The sequence below is a fragment of the Hippoglossus stenolepis genome, chromosome 23, assembly GCF_022539355.2.
Source record: "Hippoglossus stenolepis isolate QCI-W04-F060 chromosome 23, HSTE1.2, whole genome shotgun sequence".
In the NCBI taxonomy this organism is placed as follows: domain Eukaryota; kingdom Metazoa; phylum Chordata; class Actinopteri; order Pleuronectiformes; family Pleuronectidae; genus Hippoglossus; species Hippoglossus stenolepis.
The window spans coordinates 15549810-15567824 of record NC_061505.1 but is presented as its reverse complement, the minus strand read 5'-3'; the positions used below and the strand labels follow the sequence as shown (position 1 = coordinate 15567824).

Genomic DNA, 18015 nt, shown 5'->3' with positions numbered 1-18015 from the left:
AGCCCTAAAACTATACTTGAGTGACGCACTTAGAGTAAATGTACTCAATTATGTTCCAGCACTAGATTATAGTGATGATAAGAGCAGCAGCACTTCTCAGGGGTGCACTAGTGATCTTGGTATATCTCTTATCTTCATTACTTAAAATATGCGTAAATATGCAACTACCATGTTGCTGAAAATGTTGAAGGATTCAGAGACGAACATGTTTTGCAGCATCAAATGCTGCTGATTATACATATTGATTATAACCTATGTGTGGAAAAATGACAGATCCAAGACCCTGTAAGAATCGAAGCTACTCAGAAAAGAGAATCTTGGGTATAATGTCTGTTCATGACTGAGTTGTGTTTCTGCTTTAATCCACAACACACACAGACACACACACACACACACACACACACACACACACACACACACACACACACACACACACACACACACACACACACACACACACACACACACACACACACACACACACACACACACACACACAGTCTTCCCCCATGTCGGCTCTTCCATTAGCAGGCCATGGGAGTGGAAGTGGTGGAAGTAATCCTCACACACTCAGTGTTGTCACCCTGGCCCTGTCACCTGCTCACTGGCGGGTAAAAGAACATCAGCGTTCAGCCACCTCGCATCATTTCATGCTGCAAATCCGGTGATGTAAATGATATGTTGAAACCTGAACATGTATATGTGCAACTTAGGTCCAAAACGTTATCGCATGAGCCATCTTAGGGTTCCATAAACTCCATTAACTGATAAAGACGTGGTTGTGGTTGAATGCTCTGGACAAGGTTAGGGAGGAAATGGCCTCTGAGTAAAGAGTTCCATGTCAAACGTATGGTCAGTATTATTAATCTGAAATTCCATTTTCTGCTGCCTCATCTTGGGTTTGGTGGTAGTGACACCAGGTTAAGGAAAGTAGTCCACACGGCCCAGCAATGTTTTCCAGCTCCTCCTGGGGAACCCTGAGGCGCTTCAGGCCAGATGAGACTTATAATCTTGGTCTGCCCCGGGACCTCCTGCCAGTTGGACGCATTAATTAAACAATACTGACAACACACTGTTCACAATCCAAAACCCCACTGAGTGGTTTCCACTTCTATAGTCCAGTTCAGCTGGAATTAATGGTCTAGTCTCCGAAATACAAGTCAGAGGGTAAACACACGTAATACACACTCATGCTCAGTTGCACGCCTAATGATGTGTCAACTGTAGGATGAAAACATGAGGAATTATTGACTCTCTCTCACTCACACACACACACACACACACACACACACACACACACACACACACACACACACACACACACACAGACACTGAGCTGATGGGGAAAACACAGTTTGGGGCAGGATGTAATCATTAAGGATGGTTACTAGCAAAACCAATCCCCCACTCCTCTACTCTTGTTCATTTGGCTGAGACCGACCCGGCACTAAACTCAGCAGGCTCGGATAACTGACGAGTGTCAAACCCAAACGTCCTGTAGATCCAACCGCGCAAAGTAAAACGATGCGGTCCCTCGATCTGATCTAATTTCATGGGAATTTGTGACTTTAATCCCGGAGAATATCAGAGAGTTTGGTTTCTTGTGACACTACAATGAGGTTTATCTTGGAATATATCTGTTTTTACCTAATGGCCCAAAGATATTCCTCTCTTCAATCAAAGTTAAATGAAAGAAATAGCCTATTTTTTAGGATGGCTGGTTTTAAACTCTGGATTAGGCTTCTTATCAACAAAACTACATTTTATAGAAGCACAAGAAGAAGATAAAAATTTACAAATTCAGACAAAAGTTGAAACTTCATTGGAAAGGCCATTGACAAGGTATCCACAATATATTGTTTACACTAAATAGGTACGTTCAAATATCAATTATAAATTCAGTATTTAACTTAGTTATTACACACACAATCTGATTTAGTATGTAAAAAAATGTAAATAGTATATTGATATACAGTCATTCATGATATAAAAAATGCACCATAATTATAAAATATAATCAAATGTGGGGTAATCTGGGACATCGGGCATTGTGGGACACCTACTGTAAGCCTCAGTCTGTTTACTTCCTGTTTTAATAAGATCCAGTCAACAGAGCTTTCACTATAGTTTAGCATAGATCAAAAATCCAACCAAATGTAATGAGGACTGTAAGCAGAACTAAACTCATGATGGGTCAGGACATCATTTTACAATTTTAGCCTAAAATCTTGAGACATGAGTGTGTACAACTGAGTCTCAGTGAGAGTAAAGTGTGTGTCACCCTGAAATCCACACAGGCGGGGGGCCTGGTCTCAATGCCTCATGGTGATCTCTGAGCTTTGTGTAAGGATACATGCAACAGGGTACAGGCTATGGATTCATCGTATTTACACATGGCCTATTATTTGCATATTGTTGACCTGTGTGTATGTTGTTAGAAACTGCTATAGGTCTTTCATTTAGTTAAAGCAGTTAGGTTTAAACCCTGCTACGGCCCCCCCAGAGACTGACAGTGATAACTCAAGGATAAAATTGCAGGATAGATAGATAGATGGATAGATGGAAAGATAGATAGATGGATGGGATGCTGTGGCTGAGGGGGGAGAGCGGTAATCCTCTTACTGGGTTGGTGGTTCGATCACAGTCTTCCCGATACCGCATGCTGAAGACGCATGTTCTCATAGAGAAAGTGCTGCACATAGATGCTGTAAGAGCCATTTTATTATTATTGTTTTGTTTTTCCTCCCACCACTTGGGGGAGTAGTGCCGCTGTCAGCCAGGCAAGAGGTGTATATAATCAGTGGGGTTATTTAAGAGAGGTATTGGCTGAAAATAAGGAGCAAACAGTTTTTGACCGTGTGGGAATGGACGCAAAAGAATTTGATCTGTTTGTATATGTTTTGGGGAAAATACATTTGTCACGAGAACAAGTGGTTCTGCTCTCTTTTATTTGGGGACTGGACACTTCGTCATTTTTACACACGTCAGAACAATTACTCAGCAACCGCAGTGGCCTCGTTTGACTGGCAAAGGGGTCACTACAGATGCATTACGTGAATGTCTGTGTGAATGGCAAAAAACGTCACTGTAAAGCGCTGGTCATCAAGTCTAGAAAACATCTGAGGTGCCAACATTTTTTTTTATATAACAATAGAAGACATTTTAAGATTCTCTGGAAAAAACAACAACAGACAATATAGAACATCAAAGTCTTTTATTGCAGAACTTTCCAATTGATTGAAATCCACATTACGTATTCACAGAAGATGAAAGAGAGTACTCATCTGTCTTTTCGTCATGTAAGAGTATAAGGCCTGTTTATAGTGGACATTATAAACTGATGTGAGGGTGATAGTGTGTGTGTGTGTGTGTGTATCTGTGTGTCATTGGGACTTCTGTTTCTCCCACTGTTCTGGTGTGAGGGTCTTCTGTTCAAAAGCGTGGATCTCTTTTAGCTCCTCCGCTAGGCACGTATTCACCATCCTGTCGACACATGACGCACACAACTGGAGTTCATTCATGTACGGCTGCGTGTTTCTTGCATGTTGTAAAACACACGTGCAGTAGCTCCATACTGGTGTTACTTTTTTACGTTCCACACAGCTTTATTCCAATATGACATTTACCCATGCTACAGTATTTGGCACCACAGGCGGTACATGAGATGGAAGTAAAGGAAATGATAAGGAGCATTTTTTGTTCTCACACAGGCTGCATCATGGATGACTCCAAACTTAATTAATTTCAATCATGAACAGAAATGCACACATCCAATCAGTATTGACACCAATATTTAGCATTTTATATGATTCAAGTCGCCATGATCTGATGTTAAAAACTATTAAATGATCTATAGACTTTATGTCGTCATCATGTAGTGCCACACTGTAATCAGTGTGGTCACATTACATGAAAATGACCCCAGGACAGGATTTAGTTTAAAACCCCCAAAAATGTTGACTTTATCATTATCATACACGTATTATTTCCCTTCCTTTTTCTCTTTAACTTTTTCTTTTGTCCCACATCAAGAGGGAGAGGTTTTAATTAGGTGATCTGACATGAGAAGGAACACCAAGTTTCCAGTGCTTCCTTGTGAAGTGGTTTTTTGACTCAACAAGCAAAAGATTAATTTATGGCCTTTTTCAGGTTTCCTCAATCTCATATATTAGTCACATGTTCCATTTTTCACATCTTCCCTTTGTAGATACACACCAACCATTGCTGAATATGTCAAGTGTCTTCATATTTCCCTGATGCCACACGTTAACCACTTTTCGATCAAGGTAAACCTGGTGCTAATGCTGGGCTGGTTCAGAGTTGGTTCAATTGGTGGCTTTTAAGAACCATTTTGCTTTTCCAGGGTCTAGAGCCATGTCAGGACATCACTGCATACGTCACTCCTACTCAAATGTCTCTGATTTCCCAGCAACACTTACTACTGTTTTATTTTCATTCTTCTTTGCAGACTACATCCAACAGAAGCTTTTTTTTTTTTTTTAAATGGCAGTCACAATGTTTTGGTTGGTCTTACTGGTCATGCTAATCCCAGCCCCAGACCCTGACGTAAGCAGTTCTTTCTTCCAGACCAACCAAGTGTTGCTGCCAGAGTCAACCCAGTTTTTCGGGCAGGGAGCCAGTTCTCTGGCTGTCGAACACAAAGAACTATTCTGGATGAACCGGCTCTGAACCGGCCCTTGATCTGCCTTGATGGGAAAGGGGCCCTGTTTTGGTCAACCCGAACTTGTTATGTTACTCCCTGTGATATTTGGATTGTGACAGAGAGTGCACATATATCCGCACAGAGCCGTGTGTACACTCTTAGGTAATGCTGTGATGCAGGGCAATAAGCATCGCTTGGCATCAGGATCTCATGGTGTCTGTGACTATTCATGAGGGCTCCTGTAACAACCCTGCACAGATATTATGTCATGTAGTACAGCTGTTATATAATCACAATAATATGTATATTACAATACGCTACAGTGACACAAATCTATTCTCTGTCAGCTTATAAGAACATTATTCAAACCTGATAACCCCTCAACACCCCCCTCCTTCGAATGAGAGTGATACCTGTGTCTCTGTAACAGTGGTTTGCCCTCGAACTGGGATGACACCACCAGGGCTTTGAAGCTGGCTGCACATCTGTTCGGTGATGTATCCTCCACATCCTGGTAAATGTCAACAGATAACAGATTAACAGTTAGCTCAGTCGGACATTTTTTTCACATGACACAGTAACCGTCACTGCACAGTAACAACCCGGAACTGCCAATGTTCTGCCATGTTTGAATGATGGTGGGGGAGGTTGGGTGGTGAAGGGGGCATTTACCCATTAATACTAGGAACAGTGTTAGTGCTATTATTAGTGTTATTAGTACTATTATTATTATCATTACTATTATTAGTAGAGGTGGGCTTTATGTCCAAAATTATATCAGGATTAAAATGTCATATCAGTTCAAATCAATAATTATCAGCATGCATGTTAAATTATCATTTCCTCTAAGTTTAAAGACTGATATTGCTCCTGAGTGAAGGTCAGAGGTTTTAAACTCCTTCTTTATGAGCAGAAATTGACAAACATTTGATATAAAGTTAAAGATTTTACAAATCTGAGGGTAGATCAACTAGTGTTATATCTCCTCACTGTACTTGCACGATGTATAAGCAGTACATTGATATACATTGAACCTTTGTTATATTGCTATTGATGAAAATAATATTCCAATAACTATGGATGTTGTTTTATTACCCATCCCTTATTAATACCATCATTTGTAAACTACGACCTGTCCAAGGTTAACCCTGCCTTTCACAGGGAGTGCAGCTCCAACCGCCCAGTGACTGTCAAATTATAAGCGGTATTAAGGACAGATGGATAATATAACTATGTTATTATAATCTTTATTATTATTATTATTACTGCAGATCTCAAGTAAAACTTCCATCATAGGAATTGCACAAAATCCCGATCATTGCTTACAATAATCATGATGAAGTTTGTTTTCATATGTGGCACATCAAGTTACGTTCGTCACATTACTCGTTTATTTTTTGTTGTTTCTTTTTACGTTCTTGCCAATTGTACATCAGATGCATGTTTTTGGTCCCTGGTGTATCTGTAAAGTCACTACTGTTTGGTTTCTGCAGCAACAGAAACAGGAACATCTGCCAACACGTGAGCTTTGGGAGATGATACAGCCAGTGGTTGTTTGGCAGCTGGAGAAAAACTTGTCCGGTGACAATGGCTCGACAGCCACGAACATTACATCTGAGGTGCTGAGCAGCTGCATCTCCCTGGCAGGTGGCGGGGGCGCCTTAAGGTGACACCGGAAGTGGTGGCCGCCACAATTAGAGACAGGCCTCGAGGCACGTGAGGCAGAAGCAGGAGGGACAATGTAGAACGGTGAATTAACTTTGAGTCCAGTGGCTCCAGGTACGACATATTAACAACACATACTACGTTACACTGCACATTTACACGTACGCAATGTGGACTCTGCTCACTTACGACACAAATACAAACATGCAACACCAAATAATAGTGAGAAAACGTACCACGTGCACTGCCGCGAGCTCCTTAGTAAGTTTGTCCCGGATGTGATCAGCTGTTACAGCCATGTCTGCGTGAAGAAATACTGTGACGTTAACAGTTCATCAGATTGTTCCTACAGAGGCGGACAACTCATTGATTTTGGTCTACAGAGGTAAACAGACGGACACCGGAAGTGCTACAGTATTCTTCACGTTTCAGATTTTTAAAATATTTTTTTAAAACGCTGCTACAGCTCAAGTTTTAATCTGAGTATTCGTTATTACCAGTTTTTTTTATATTGGAAGATCTCCTGATTTCAGTCAGCGTGCACGAAGAGGTGGGCGTTTGTCGCTGACATCATGACTGACTGGAGAAATGTCCAATTGCTTTGCGGCAGGGAAAACCCTGGCCAATCAGGGGCGGCCTGTCTGTTTTAAAGTAGCGAATCATAATATTAGGGGTCCTTACAGAATAACGAGCAAAATGTTCCCAGGATTCGTGTAAAAAAAATAAATACGTGTTTCACGTGAAGTCACTTTGATGTATTCGTGTTAATCAGTCTTAAGATATGATGCGAGGTATTATTTAGCCTCGGAGAGAGATACATTCAGTCATTTAAAAAGATATTAAAGCAGGCAGCGTTACGGGCTACTACAGTGGACACTGTTTACATGCAGGCAGGAGTTGTATCATGGCTGTTTCTTATTGGACTTATTTAACGCTTTAGTGTCTGTCCTCGAGCATAAAGTCAAAACAGAATAGCGAGGAGAATGGCAGCATTTCCACAGTTAAACCGGATGGTATCTTATAATGATTTTACAGGTCGTAGTTTTGTTTATGGCTGTTCTAGCCAAGCTAACTTAGCCAACTCCCAAGCGGCAGTTTAATTGGGAGCTCAATACCAACAATTGCACTCGTATCGCCTTGTACAATGGTGGTGGAGGTAGAAGGCTTCTTCGGTGTCTACATGCTTTACTGCACGAATCCTAAATTCAGAGGTCGCATCTACATCGGCTTCACTGTGAACCCCGAGCGGCGGATCGGACAGCACAACGCCGGGCGGCACAAAGGTGGAGCGAAGAGGACCAGTGGCAGAGGACCATGGTGAGATCTGCCCCCGCTGATCTCCACCACATCACGGACACTGTGGAATCACTCAACCACTCCTGTTCTCTATGTCCCTTTGTTTCAGGGAGATGGTCCTCATCATACACGGCTTTCCCTCTGACATCGCTGCCCTGAGGGTAAGTATCTGTTCTATAATAATGACAACAACCCTATTATAAAAATACAGAAGGAAGCACATTAGTACTGGTAATGATGATAATAGAGATAAAAGACAAAATAGCCTGGCACTCCAATTGAGAAATATGCCAAACGATAACATTTCATTTAAGACCAAATTTAAAAGAAGACACCGTCTCAGACAACCTTACTTCCTGAAGTAATTCGTACCAGAGCCTTGATGGCCCCTGAAAACGTGTGATGTGATCGTGTCTATTACTTATGGTTAAAAGCAGAGTTCATGGATTTTTGCACAGACTGCAGTCGCTTCAGAATTTTCTGATTAATGCAAAAGAAAAGGCTGTTTGAGGAGTCAAGGTGTGAAGTAATAAAAGCATTTCTGAATGTTCCTGAATCTCTGTGAGGACATGGGGCAGACAGTTATTGTCATGGTTATTTATATTTGGAACCATTTGTGTTGTCCCTTTCTAAACATGAAAAATGTAGATTATTCATCAGTTGTTTGTGGTCAAGGTGACAACGTGAAGTGGATTTCTGAAACAAAACATTATTTACTGACAGTTTCATTGCAGTTATTTCCTAAATCAGAATTATATTAACTTAAATCTCTCAGTGGGTTGTCTGCAGTCTAGAGTTTTCAGTCTCCATCACAGTAAATTCCGAATAGAAGCACAGATCTACATGGTGATTCCGATGGAGTGAAAACACGCACAGACAGACAGTGATTTTAGTGCCAAGTTCAGACCTGTGGCACAAAAGCTCCTGGAAATAGTCATTTAAAAAGTAGTGCATCTAATCTGTCAATTGGTTCTCCTGCCGTCTACATTACCAACAGGACGTTAGAGGCTCTACAGGGTTTCTTGTTGTCCAATTCACCTGAAGATGTCAGGCTAGGACGGCCCTTTTGGATTCAGGGTTGGATGTTATGACATAGATTGTATGTGTTGATCCATGTATGGAAAAAAAAATTCAAACTATCATCATGCTTCATCTGTATCAGTTTGAGTGGGCGTGGCAACACCCCCACTCCTCCAGGCGACTCTCCCATGTCTCCCGGAGCTCCAGAAAAGAGTCGAGTCTGCAGTTCCACTGGCGCGTCCTCTCCAACATGCTGCGGGTGGCGCCGTGGAACAGGCTGCCGCTGACGGCCCGCTGGCTCAAGCAGGAGTACAGGATGGACTTTGAGCCCAGTCTGCAGCCTCCCCTGCACATCCCAATCGCTTTCGGCAGCGTGAGAGCCAAGAAGTCTCAGCAGCAGCAGCAGCCTGTGGCAGAGGAGGAAGACGTGTCCAGGTGTTTTCTCTGTAAAGGCTCAGTCAAGGTAGTGACCCTTTTAGATTTTGGAAAATACCCCTATCTGTAAATGTAAGGTATATAACGGATAAGTTGGCCAGGAAGATAAATCTGCTGATTGCTGTTAGCTATGTGGAAAGATGAGATGAAAAAATATTAGAACAGAAATGCCAGCACAAGTTTGAGGTAATGTAGAAAAAGTCAAGTGGATTTTTACACTGTAAAATGTCCTGCTCGCTATGTGTCCTGGTCAGAGTTACTTAAACAAATCTAAGGAATCTGTATCAAGTTTAAGGTTAAAAAAATGATCTCTGGCCAGTTAATGGCTCTTTTGAACTGTATTGGTTGGGCTGTACTGTATTCTAACTATAAACTCTAAATGTAACACGCAAAGTGTTGCATATTACTGGCTAATGATTGCTTAAAAGTTGTATCAGAAGGTCGTACAGCTACAGACTGACACAGCTACACATAAAAGTTTCTCTTTTAGTCACTCTCCCTTTTCACCTTGACATTCACAGCGGCTTGGTCAGTTGTGTGGAGGTGAGAAAGGAGCCTCTCGCTCTCTCTCTCTCTCTAAAATACCAGCTAACCTTCATTCCAGTACAATCAAATCTTGACCGTACATCTTTGCCACTTGTTTTTTCTCAGGTATCAGAAAAGCTAAGCTGTTTCCACCCGTCCTGTGGAATGAGCGGTCATGTGATCTGCCTCGCCAAACATTTCCTGAAGCGTGAACCGTCGCACCTCCTGCCCGTGGAGGGAGACTGTCCAGCGTGTCGTCGCTCGGTGCTGTGGGGGAGCCTCATTCGTCATAAACACGGCTGCTTCAGAGACCTGGAGGAGATCACAGCATCTGCATCCCAAGTTAGTTACTGTGTGTGTGTGTGTGTGTGTGTGTGTGTGTGTGTGTGTGTGTGTGTTGTGTTGTGTGTGTGTGTGTGTGTGTGTGTGTGTGTGGTGTGTGTGTGTGTGTGTGTGTGTGTGTGTGTGTGTGTGTGTGTGTGGGGGAAAAGATACATTTATAATTTTACTGCTCCATATTTTGGATTTTGGCAGATATTAACCTGTTAGTCTCTCTTTCTTTCCAGTCAGGAGGTTTATCTTATTCCTACGGTTTCCATCTGTACTGTTCATAACAGTTATTTTTAGAATTGTTACAATATTTAATTACAATGTGCTGTTATTACATTGGCAATTTAATTGGTATTGTAACAGAATGAGCTGCTTGTGCTTTGGCTATAGTGAACAACAGCTAGCATCCACTGTCACCAAATTGCGTGTGTTTATCAAACTAATATTCCTGCCTCTCAGACATTTGGGGTCGACTTCTGCACTTAACGTAACGAGTTGTTCTTATATAGGAAAATGGTCTTTATTTCTATTTGCCATTCACACACACATTCCTACAGTGCGTCTATAGGCAGCACCTACTCTATGAGAACAGTACAGCCGTCAGGGGGAATTTGGGGTCCAGTATCTTGTCCAAGGGATGTAGAATGGGGAAGACTGGGATCGAACAGCCGACTTTCTGGTTAGAGGACGACCCGCTCTATCCCCTGAACCCCGCATATTCAATTAAACCTGCATCAACAGAATTGTAAAATAAAAAGCTTCTTGAGGCTGTCCTTCTTCAATTGTAATGTTGCATATGTTGGTGCTATATTATTATTTATACTGATAGTAAATATATTTTTTAAATTGACAATTTGATTTGGTAAATTTACTACATTTTCTGTATCAGTACTTTTTAAGCATATTTTAACAAGACCACAATACAGATATCTGTGATCCTTTTGGTCACTATAATTGTGATACACATTTTTCACACCAGCTCATCTAATTCCAAGTGAATGAAGGTTTTATCTTTCTAACTTGTCCTTTGACTTTCCACAGAGCCACTGGGCAGATGAACTGCAGCTATGAGGCTGAGCCCTGAATGAAGTGCGGTGTCAGATAATGACGTGGAGTATGTTTCATGGAATACAATGAATAATAATGAATACTGACAGGAGGACAGACTGGATCCTTTTTACGTCAATCAACCTGATCATGAAGTGTTTTAACTATGTCTGTTTAGCTGTGAGTTTAATGTATTAAATATGTATAAAGTATGAAAAAAAAAACCTTGTGTGACAAATAAAATAAAACTGTTTTATATACGTACGAAGTGTTAGGTGTCTTTTCAAATCTTAACTCATTGATGCTTTTGGATCAATTTGTAAATTTGTTTTCACGAGAGTAGTGCGCTGTAAATACTAAACAGTAGTATACCGGATTAAATACCAGCTGTGCTTCAAGGTACACAGTGACATGTCTTCTCACATGCTGAAACCAAATCAGTTTTTTCCCAAAGAAAAGCAGCAACTGCAAACAACTACAGGTTAACTTTTTTATTGTTCACAGTTAATTGCAGTGACAAAGGAAAGTGTGAAGCGTTAATAGGTAGTGATCGTTATAAAGTTACCAACAATCTGAGCACAAGTGTTTTTTAATAAAGCGTAATGTGCATAATAAGCATTAAAATGAAATGTAATTGTCGTCTCCATACAGTTGAAATATTAACCTTCTCTAACCTTCAACAGAAGATATGGTTATTAATAACATGTTCAGTTACTTGTCCCCATTTCTACTGTCATCCAACGTTTTCACAACATTACTACAACTGTAGACTACGACCCTGTTCATATCCTACCTGGCATTAACATGCATGCTGAGTAATCCAGTCCCATGTAAGCACAGGTCAGTGATGAATGCACCTAGGACATATTGGGCTCCGACCACACATTCAGAGATGCGGCCACATTCTGTCTGCAGTGTGAATAAGGAATGTTTCTCCAGGTGTAAACACACATACATCCCTGGAGTCTCAGAATGGATGTTAATACCTGGTCTGAAGAGGGCCTATGATTAAACCACATGAGAAAATGAATACATACAAAAACAGATCTCATGGAAAAAGTGTTCAGTCATATATGTGAGGACATTGTAATTTTACTAACACTAAAGCTGCATGTATTGTTTTCATACCACTCGGGGGCACTAGGACAAGCTGTAAACAAAACACCGACATATTATCTTATAAAATGATTTGCTCCAGCAAACAGTGACAGTGGGAGTCCTGCTAGTTCCTGACTTTCTGTTGCTGCTTCCTGCTCCATGATCACCTGCTGCTCTCTGACTGTGAGTGTCCGCTGGTTGCTCCTGAGCAGACAGTGAACAAGTGGTTTCATCCCATTTTTAGCTTTCAACAGCTGCGACTTCAAAAAAAGCAAAACAACGAGCTAAAAGAGGCTAAACAGGAGGAGGAACTCCGGCAACACATTTCACATTACACACCATAAGTCATGTCGTCCACTGTTAATATAAAAAGTGTTAGTGCAGCTTTGACATTAGCATTAGTGTGTGACTGTGCATCCCTTTTGTACGCGTCTCCTCACTGTTGGACGGCGGGGGCTTGTACAGTGATCACCGTCTGGGACAGGGAACAAGGACAGGAGACATTTAAAACAGAATGAGCAACTACTAAAGTAAAATGGTTAAGTAACTGTTAAATCTTTAGACTTCTAGTTTCGTGGGCCCCTAATGTAAATCTCTGTACAATTCCAAACCCAGCTGGTTTGGCCCTGATTTCCGGATTTAACAGGTCTTTTCACCAGCCTTTCTTTTGCGTTTGGTATGTTCAGGCGTCATTAGGGAAACCTAGAGCTGCTGCAGCATCCCTGGCATGGTGTCTACTCACCATTTTGGGGGCTGGTGAGCAGCAGTTGACCACTTTGCAGCAGTAGGTGGCCAGAGTGACGGAGATGGCCAACAGAGCAGCCTGGATGAGCACAGACTCAACAGAAAAGTGGGAGCGGATATTCTGAAAGTGAGACGACGTTGGCAAAGAAAGAAATCAATGAAGGAGGAAATATCAAGTGTGCTTTCATCTGCTTTCAGTCTTTAAAATGGACAGATATTTCTAAATCTATCCAATAATTGTTTTATTGTGGTTTCAATTTTATGTTAATGTTTTTTTTTTTTTAACATTCACATTTACATCAAACTTGATAGACACGTGTAAATCTAATAAATAGTGTTTTAAGTAGTTATAGTAATAAACCACCTCAAGGTTATGGCAGATTAAGCCAAATCGAAGTGTGCTGTTGTCGTAGTGATAGTGCCAGCAGTAGACGGGTGAGTCGTCCATTTTAATCAGACAACAGATCAGGTTGAACAGGGACGCGCCACTCGCCACAATCTGCATCCCCAGACAGGCTCTCAGCTGAAAGACACACACAGCAAAATACAGGGACACAACTTTAAACACAGTTCTCTCTAGAACAGGGGTCTTCAACGTTTTTCAGGCCAAGGACCCCCAAACTGATGGAGAGATGGAGCAGGGACCCCCTGACTCATCTCCCTCATGGTTATTTGATGTCATCAAACTCTGTATTATATCTGTCCTGGGTCTATGAATGTGTTTCAGGGATGATGTTGGAAACTTGCTGATTTCAGAATGTCTGCTTTCACGGCAGGGTCATTCAGGTCCAGAGGAGTCCTGCAGCTTCACTTCAAGAAGAGGAGAGAAAGAAGGTCTGTCTCCTCCGCCCCTCTCTCTCCTCTTTTCCACCCACCTCTCCGCCCTTCCACCATTTTCCTCCTCTCATCCAACCGGTCGAGGCAGATGTTGCCCACACTCAGTCTGGTTCTAGAGGTTTCTTCCAGTTAATGAGGGAGTTTTTTCTCTCCACAGTCGTCAGTGCTGCTCATTGTGGGAGCTGTTGGGTTTAGCTACAATGTTATAAGGTCTCAGTCTTCCTATGTAAAGTGCCAAGAGATAATATATGTTCAATTTAATTATATCTGAATCACTCCATATAACAACATACATTATCTGGAGGCTCTTTACATAGTGAGGACATGTGATTTGGTGCAATACAAATAAAAAGAAATAGAATTGAATAGAATTTGAATTGAATTTGAAATATAATGCGAGATAGGGCGTTTTGCAACAATTCAGTTCATTTCTGAGGGAAATGATTCATGGATCTTGATGAAAAAATATCAGACATGTTTAGGGGACTGATATTTATGAATGTGTGCAATTTGGTGCAGTTTAGTTAAATTTATGGGGACAGATAGGCCTTCCTACAATGGCACTCTACTGAGTGCCATTGTAGTGTTCACAAGCTGGACAGAGTGGCCATCCTGTTTCCTTTGACCTCTGCATCTTGCAGGGCCAATATTTGTTTCCTTTGCTCAGTGTTGCATCTTGAAGACTAACCTCTGCAGCCCTGCTGCCTCTCTGGCTTGGCCTTTGTGTACTGTGGGGCTTTGACCTGGTTGGTATGAAAATAGTGTGCATTTGTAAATTGTGCATTTGTCAAATACCGGCTTGTGGGATGTATCGTCTCTTTGCAAGGTGTCTAAAAGAGTTGCCCCTTCATATGGAAAATGTTTTAGAGATAATCTCGATACAACAGAGGATGCTCGGTTACGTTGTAACCTTGGTTCTCTGAGTGAAGAGTCTATCTCTCCCACTCTCAGGCCTCTCAGAGACATGTGTCAATCAAACTATCAATGGATTTCACGCCAACACAGGTGTTTTATAGATGAACTGCAGGGCGTGGCTGGGCAAGCTGGTGTATATAAAAGAAATGTCTACACACCTTGAGAGCAGGGGGATCATTCCCCATACATATAGAATATGTAATAGAGTGGAGAGGTAGTCTCCTCACTCAGAGAACCAACACTACAATGTAACCAAGTGTTCTGTTTACTTTATGTTTCTGTACCTCAGGTGTTTTCTAATGAGCAATGAAACATTATTGTTACATAGATTTTTTTATTGTACTCATTACCAAAGCAATCCAACATTATCATTTCAATTTTAATGGTTTAAATAAATAGCCTAAAAAGCCTGCCCCTTACAAATATGATGATCAATACTGCCGTGGCAAATTGATTTGTCCACTATGACCTAATGTCACGGTTTACCAAGAAGGAAAATGTCAATTTTCTATAAGACAGGGGTTTCCAAAAAACCAAAACCAGTGAATTGTAAAGTTTTTTTTGTAATTTTGCTTTTAAATCTGCCAAAAAAAAAAATGCTGAGAGCTAAGAGCTGAAATCTCATTCACAAGGAGACTTAGTGAAGGAGTCTGAAACCAGACAGAGTCAAAATGTTCCAAAGTGTCAGTTTGTCTTGAAGAACCATCACAGAGCAGATTAATGACGTGATAACATACAAGTACATCACAAGACATTTCTAGATTCTCTCACTGTAAAGAAACAATAGACAGAACAAACATCATCCAAATATTCATGAATGCATTAATGTTATAAGAATCACTATTGAGACAATAACTGTTTTTCTAATGTCAGCATGTGTTCTCTCTCTTTCACTCAAGGAAGCACCATCCACGCATGCTGTAGCAGACAAATGGTTTTCTTTCTTCACAGGAAAATAACGTCCAGTTTCCTCCCTCATCCAAATCTGCAACACCACATACGACTTTCATCGAGCCAAGTCTGTTGTAACCCTGATACCAGGAGCTGAATGAGTAGTTACTCCCGTCGGACCAGTAAATCTGAGGATCTCTGTACAAACCGATCCATACCGGTCCGAGAGGGTATATTATGTTCTTTATCTTGTCGTTGTCAGTGTTGTTCCTCACAGTGACCAGATCTGTGTAGTGTTCTCTGCAGTGCCTCTGAGCCTCAGACCAATTCTTTGATGTATTCACCAGCACAAAGTCAGAATCCTCTAATGTTCCTGCAGTTAAGTTTGAGAACAAAAGAGGGATTGTTGAGATCACACAATGGTTTTCAAAATCATATCTTATACATTATGTTGTATAGTAAAGATCAATATAAAGCACATCATTACCTCTGTAGCAGACAAATGGTCGCTGTTCATGGCAGAAATAATCAAACCACCTTCCATAGTACTTCATGGCCACACAGAACTGATTGGCTTCTTTATGGTTTGGGTCATTACGATGCCACCTCCTATATTCAGCTCCACTCTGGTTGAACCCATCTGACCACTTCCAGTCAATATGACTGTACAGGCCAATCCAAACCTCAGAGCTGTGACCAGCGGCGGAAACTGTGTCGATAAGTTTCTTCATTTCTTCAGTGTTTTCAATAGTGGCCAGGTCTGTGTACATCTCTCTGCAGTAGCTCTGAGCTTCAGTCCAAGTCATTGCATCAGACACAAAGTGGTACTGATGGAGGAGGCATGTGGAGAAGGTGAGGCACCCTGAGGATGAAACCAGTTATTGTTGTTATGTATGAGGACTCAAATTAATCTCTATATTCAGATTTCCTGTTAGACATCATACAAACAGTGAAATTCACTGACCTGAGAGACACAAGACACCAATGAAGATCCCTTCCATCCTGATGCTGCTCTGTGGACTGTCTGTGCCAGTGTTCACCACTAACACCAAACTGAACTAGTTCTAGTGTAGATTTAGGGAAATGTAACACCAGCTCCTCCTCTTCTACTGACAATAGTCAGTGTTCTGTTGAACTCTTTATGCAAAAAGGCAAAGATGCAAACAACATCTAATTCCATCCAATCTGTAGATCAGATGAAAATAAGGATGATATAATAATAATATTATTATTATTATAATGCTGTCATCTCTGCATTATTTTCATTATAACAACTATTCTGACAATAGTTCCTGGTCTCTCTCCCATGGAATGGAAGCCCATTTCAATGTGATGAAGAAAATAAAAATCCTGTATCTCATCATTATGACTTAGTATCGTACCTAGTATGTACCCTATTGTTAACATAAGAATAGCATCAACATTTTAGCAAGTTGTGTCCCATCTCCTCTCTCATCTCCTCCTGGAGCGAGGCGGAGTGCACACTCACTTACACATACATACACACACACTCACATGAGTCCCCAGGGGTAAATACGTTTCGTTTTTTTTGGTGCTGCCTTCAGGTGCTGTCAGAAAACCAAAACACTAACCAAGCCAAAGTCACTGTGTGAAAAGGTGCCCACCCCAAATTTCTAATTATGGACAAATCTGAGCAGTCTAGATCCGGGCCTTTCCTCTACTCGACAGTCATCTTAGAGTTACCTAGAACTCCACGTGATGGGCAGCTCTCTCTCTCTCTCTCTCTCTCTCTCTCTCTCTCTCTCTCTCTCTCTCTCTCTCTCTCTCTCTCTCTCTCTCTCTCTCTCTCTCTCTCTCTCTCTCCGCTCACATTGAATCTGGTTCTCACGGTTTCTTAGTTCTAGTAAAATAGTTTTTTTTCTCTCCACAGTCGTCAGTGCTGCTCGTTGTGGGAACTGTTGGGTTTCTAAAAAATTGACAAGGTGTCAACTTTAAGTGCATGGGGATAATCTATTTCATGATTTGGTGCTAAACTAATCAAATTGAATTAATTCATTACCCAATTGCATATCCTCAGGCTGTAACCCCACTGGATATTGAAGCCTGCCTTCAGGTATCCAGTGTTCATCTTTACAACATGGATGTGTTCATGGAGACACAATTTGCACCACATGTCTCAGATCCAGTCCTTCTAGGCCCGAGCACCAACTCAGCCCCAGCATGTTGTGTGTTTCCTGATCTCAACCAACATGATAACTCTTCTTTCCAGTGTTCTGGCTGCTTTGCATTGTAAATCCTCTCTGGCAGGAGTTCTTTGTATTCACTCATCTCCCTCAGGGTTATTTGATGTCATCAAACTCTGTATTATATCTGTCCTGGGTCTATGAATGTGTTTCAGGGTGGATTTTGGAAACTTGCTGATTTCAGAATGTCTGCTTTCACAGCAGGGTCATTCAGGTCCAGAGGAGTCCTGCAGCTTCACTTCAAGAACGAGAAGAGAAAGAAAACACAAGTTTACAGTGGTACTAGCTTTGTGAAGAAGTACTTGGATCTTTTATTCACAACACAGTGAGGAACCTCTGGTCTCC

General features: G+C 41.4%; 4 protein-coding genes across 5 annotated transcripts in view; 1 reads left to right on the top strand and 3 right to left on the bottom strand.

Annotated features, from left to right (window-relative positions):
• Nucleotides 1–3197: 3197 nt before the first annotated feature.
• Nucleotides 3198–6961, bottom strand: zgc:112271 (uncharacterized protein LOC553698 homolog). 2 transcript variants are annotated; one of them, XM_035148309.2, is made up of 4 exons: nucleotides 6826–6961; nucleotides 6565–6629; nucleotides 5077–5174; nucleotides 3198–3483 (listed from the first exon to the last, which is right to left on the bottom strand). In XM_035148309.2, the coding sequence occupies exons 2-4, from the start codon at nucleotides 6625–6627 to the stop codon at nucleotides 3384–3386; spliced, it is 261 nt and encodes an 86-aa protein (XP_035004200.1). In that variant the 5' UTR covers nucleotides 6628–6629; nucleotides 6826–6961; the 3' UTR covers nucleotides 3198–3383. The 2 variants fall into 2 exon arrangements, with proteins under 2 accessions (XP_035004200.1, XP_035004201.1); XM_035148310.2 differs by lacking the exon at nucleotides 6826–6961 and having other exon boundaries at nucleotides 6565–6703.
• A 154-nt stretch (nucleotides 6962–7115) lies between these two features.
• slx1b (SLX1 homolog B, structure-specific endonuclease subunit) lies at nucleotides 7116–11245 on the top strand. Its single transcript, XM_035148307.2, has 5 exons — nucleotides 7116–7645; nucleotides 7734–7785; nucleotides 8787–9107; nucleotides 9731–9946; nucleotides 10976–11245. The coding sequence occupies exons 1-5, from the start codon at nucleotides 7473–7475 to the stop codon at nucleotides 11003–11005; spliced, it is 792 nt and encodes a 263-aa protein (XP_035004198.1). The 5' UTR covers nucleotides 7116–7472; the 3' UTR covers nucleotides 11006–11245.
• A 1955-nt stretch (nucleotides 11246–13200) lies between these two features.
• Nucleotides 13201–18015, bottom strand: part of LOC118102230 — a 60921-nt gene continuing 56106 nt past the window's right edge. The window contains exon 5 of the mRNA XM_047338844.1: nucleotides 13201–13346. Within this exon, the coding sequence (XP_047194800.1) occupies nucleotides 13273–13346 (74 nt within the window). The 3' untranslated portion in view covers nucleotides 13201–13272. The remainder of the gene's footprint in view (nucleotides 13347–18015) is intronic.
• Nucleotides 14993–16563, bottom strand: LOC118102226 (L-selectin-like). The gene is made up of 3 exons (XM_035148287.2): nucleotides 16431–16563; nucleotides 15954–16328; nucleotides 14993–15839 (listed from the first exon to the last, which is right to left on the bottom strand). Exons 1-3 carry the CDS (start codon nucleotides 16465–16467, stop codon nucleotides 15466–15468), a joined length of 786 nt encoding a protein of 261 aa, XP_035004178.2. The 5' UTR covers nucleotides 16468–16563; the 3' UTR covers nucleotides 14993–15465.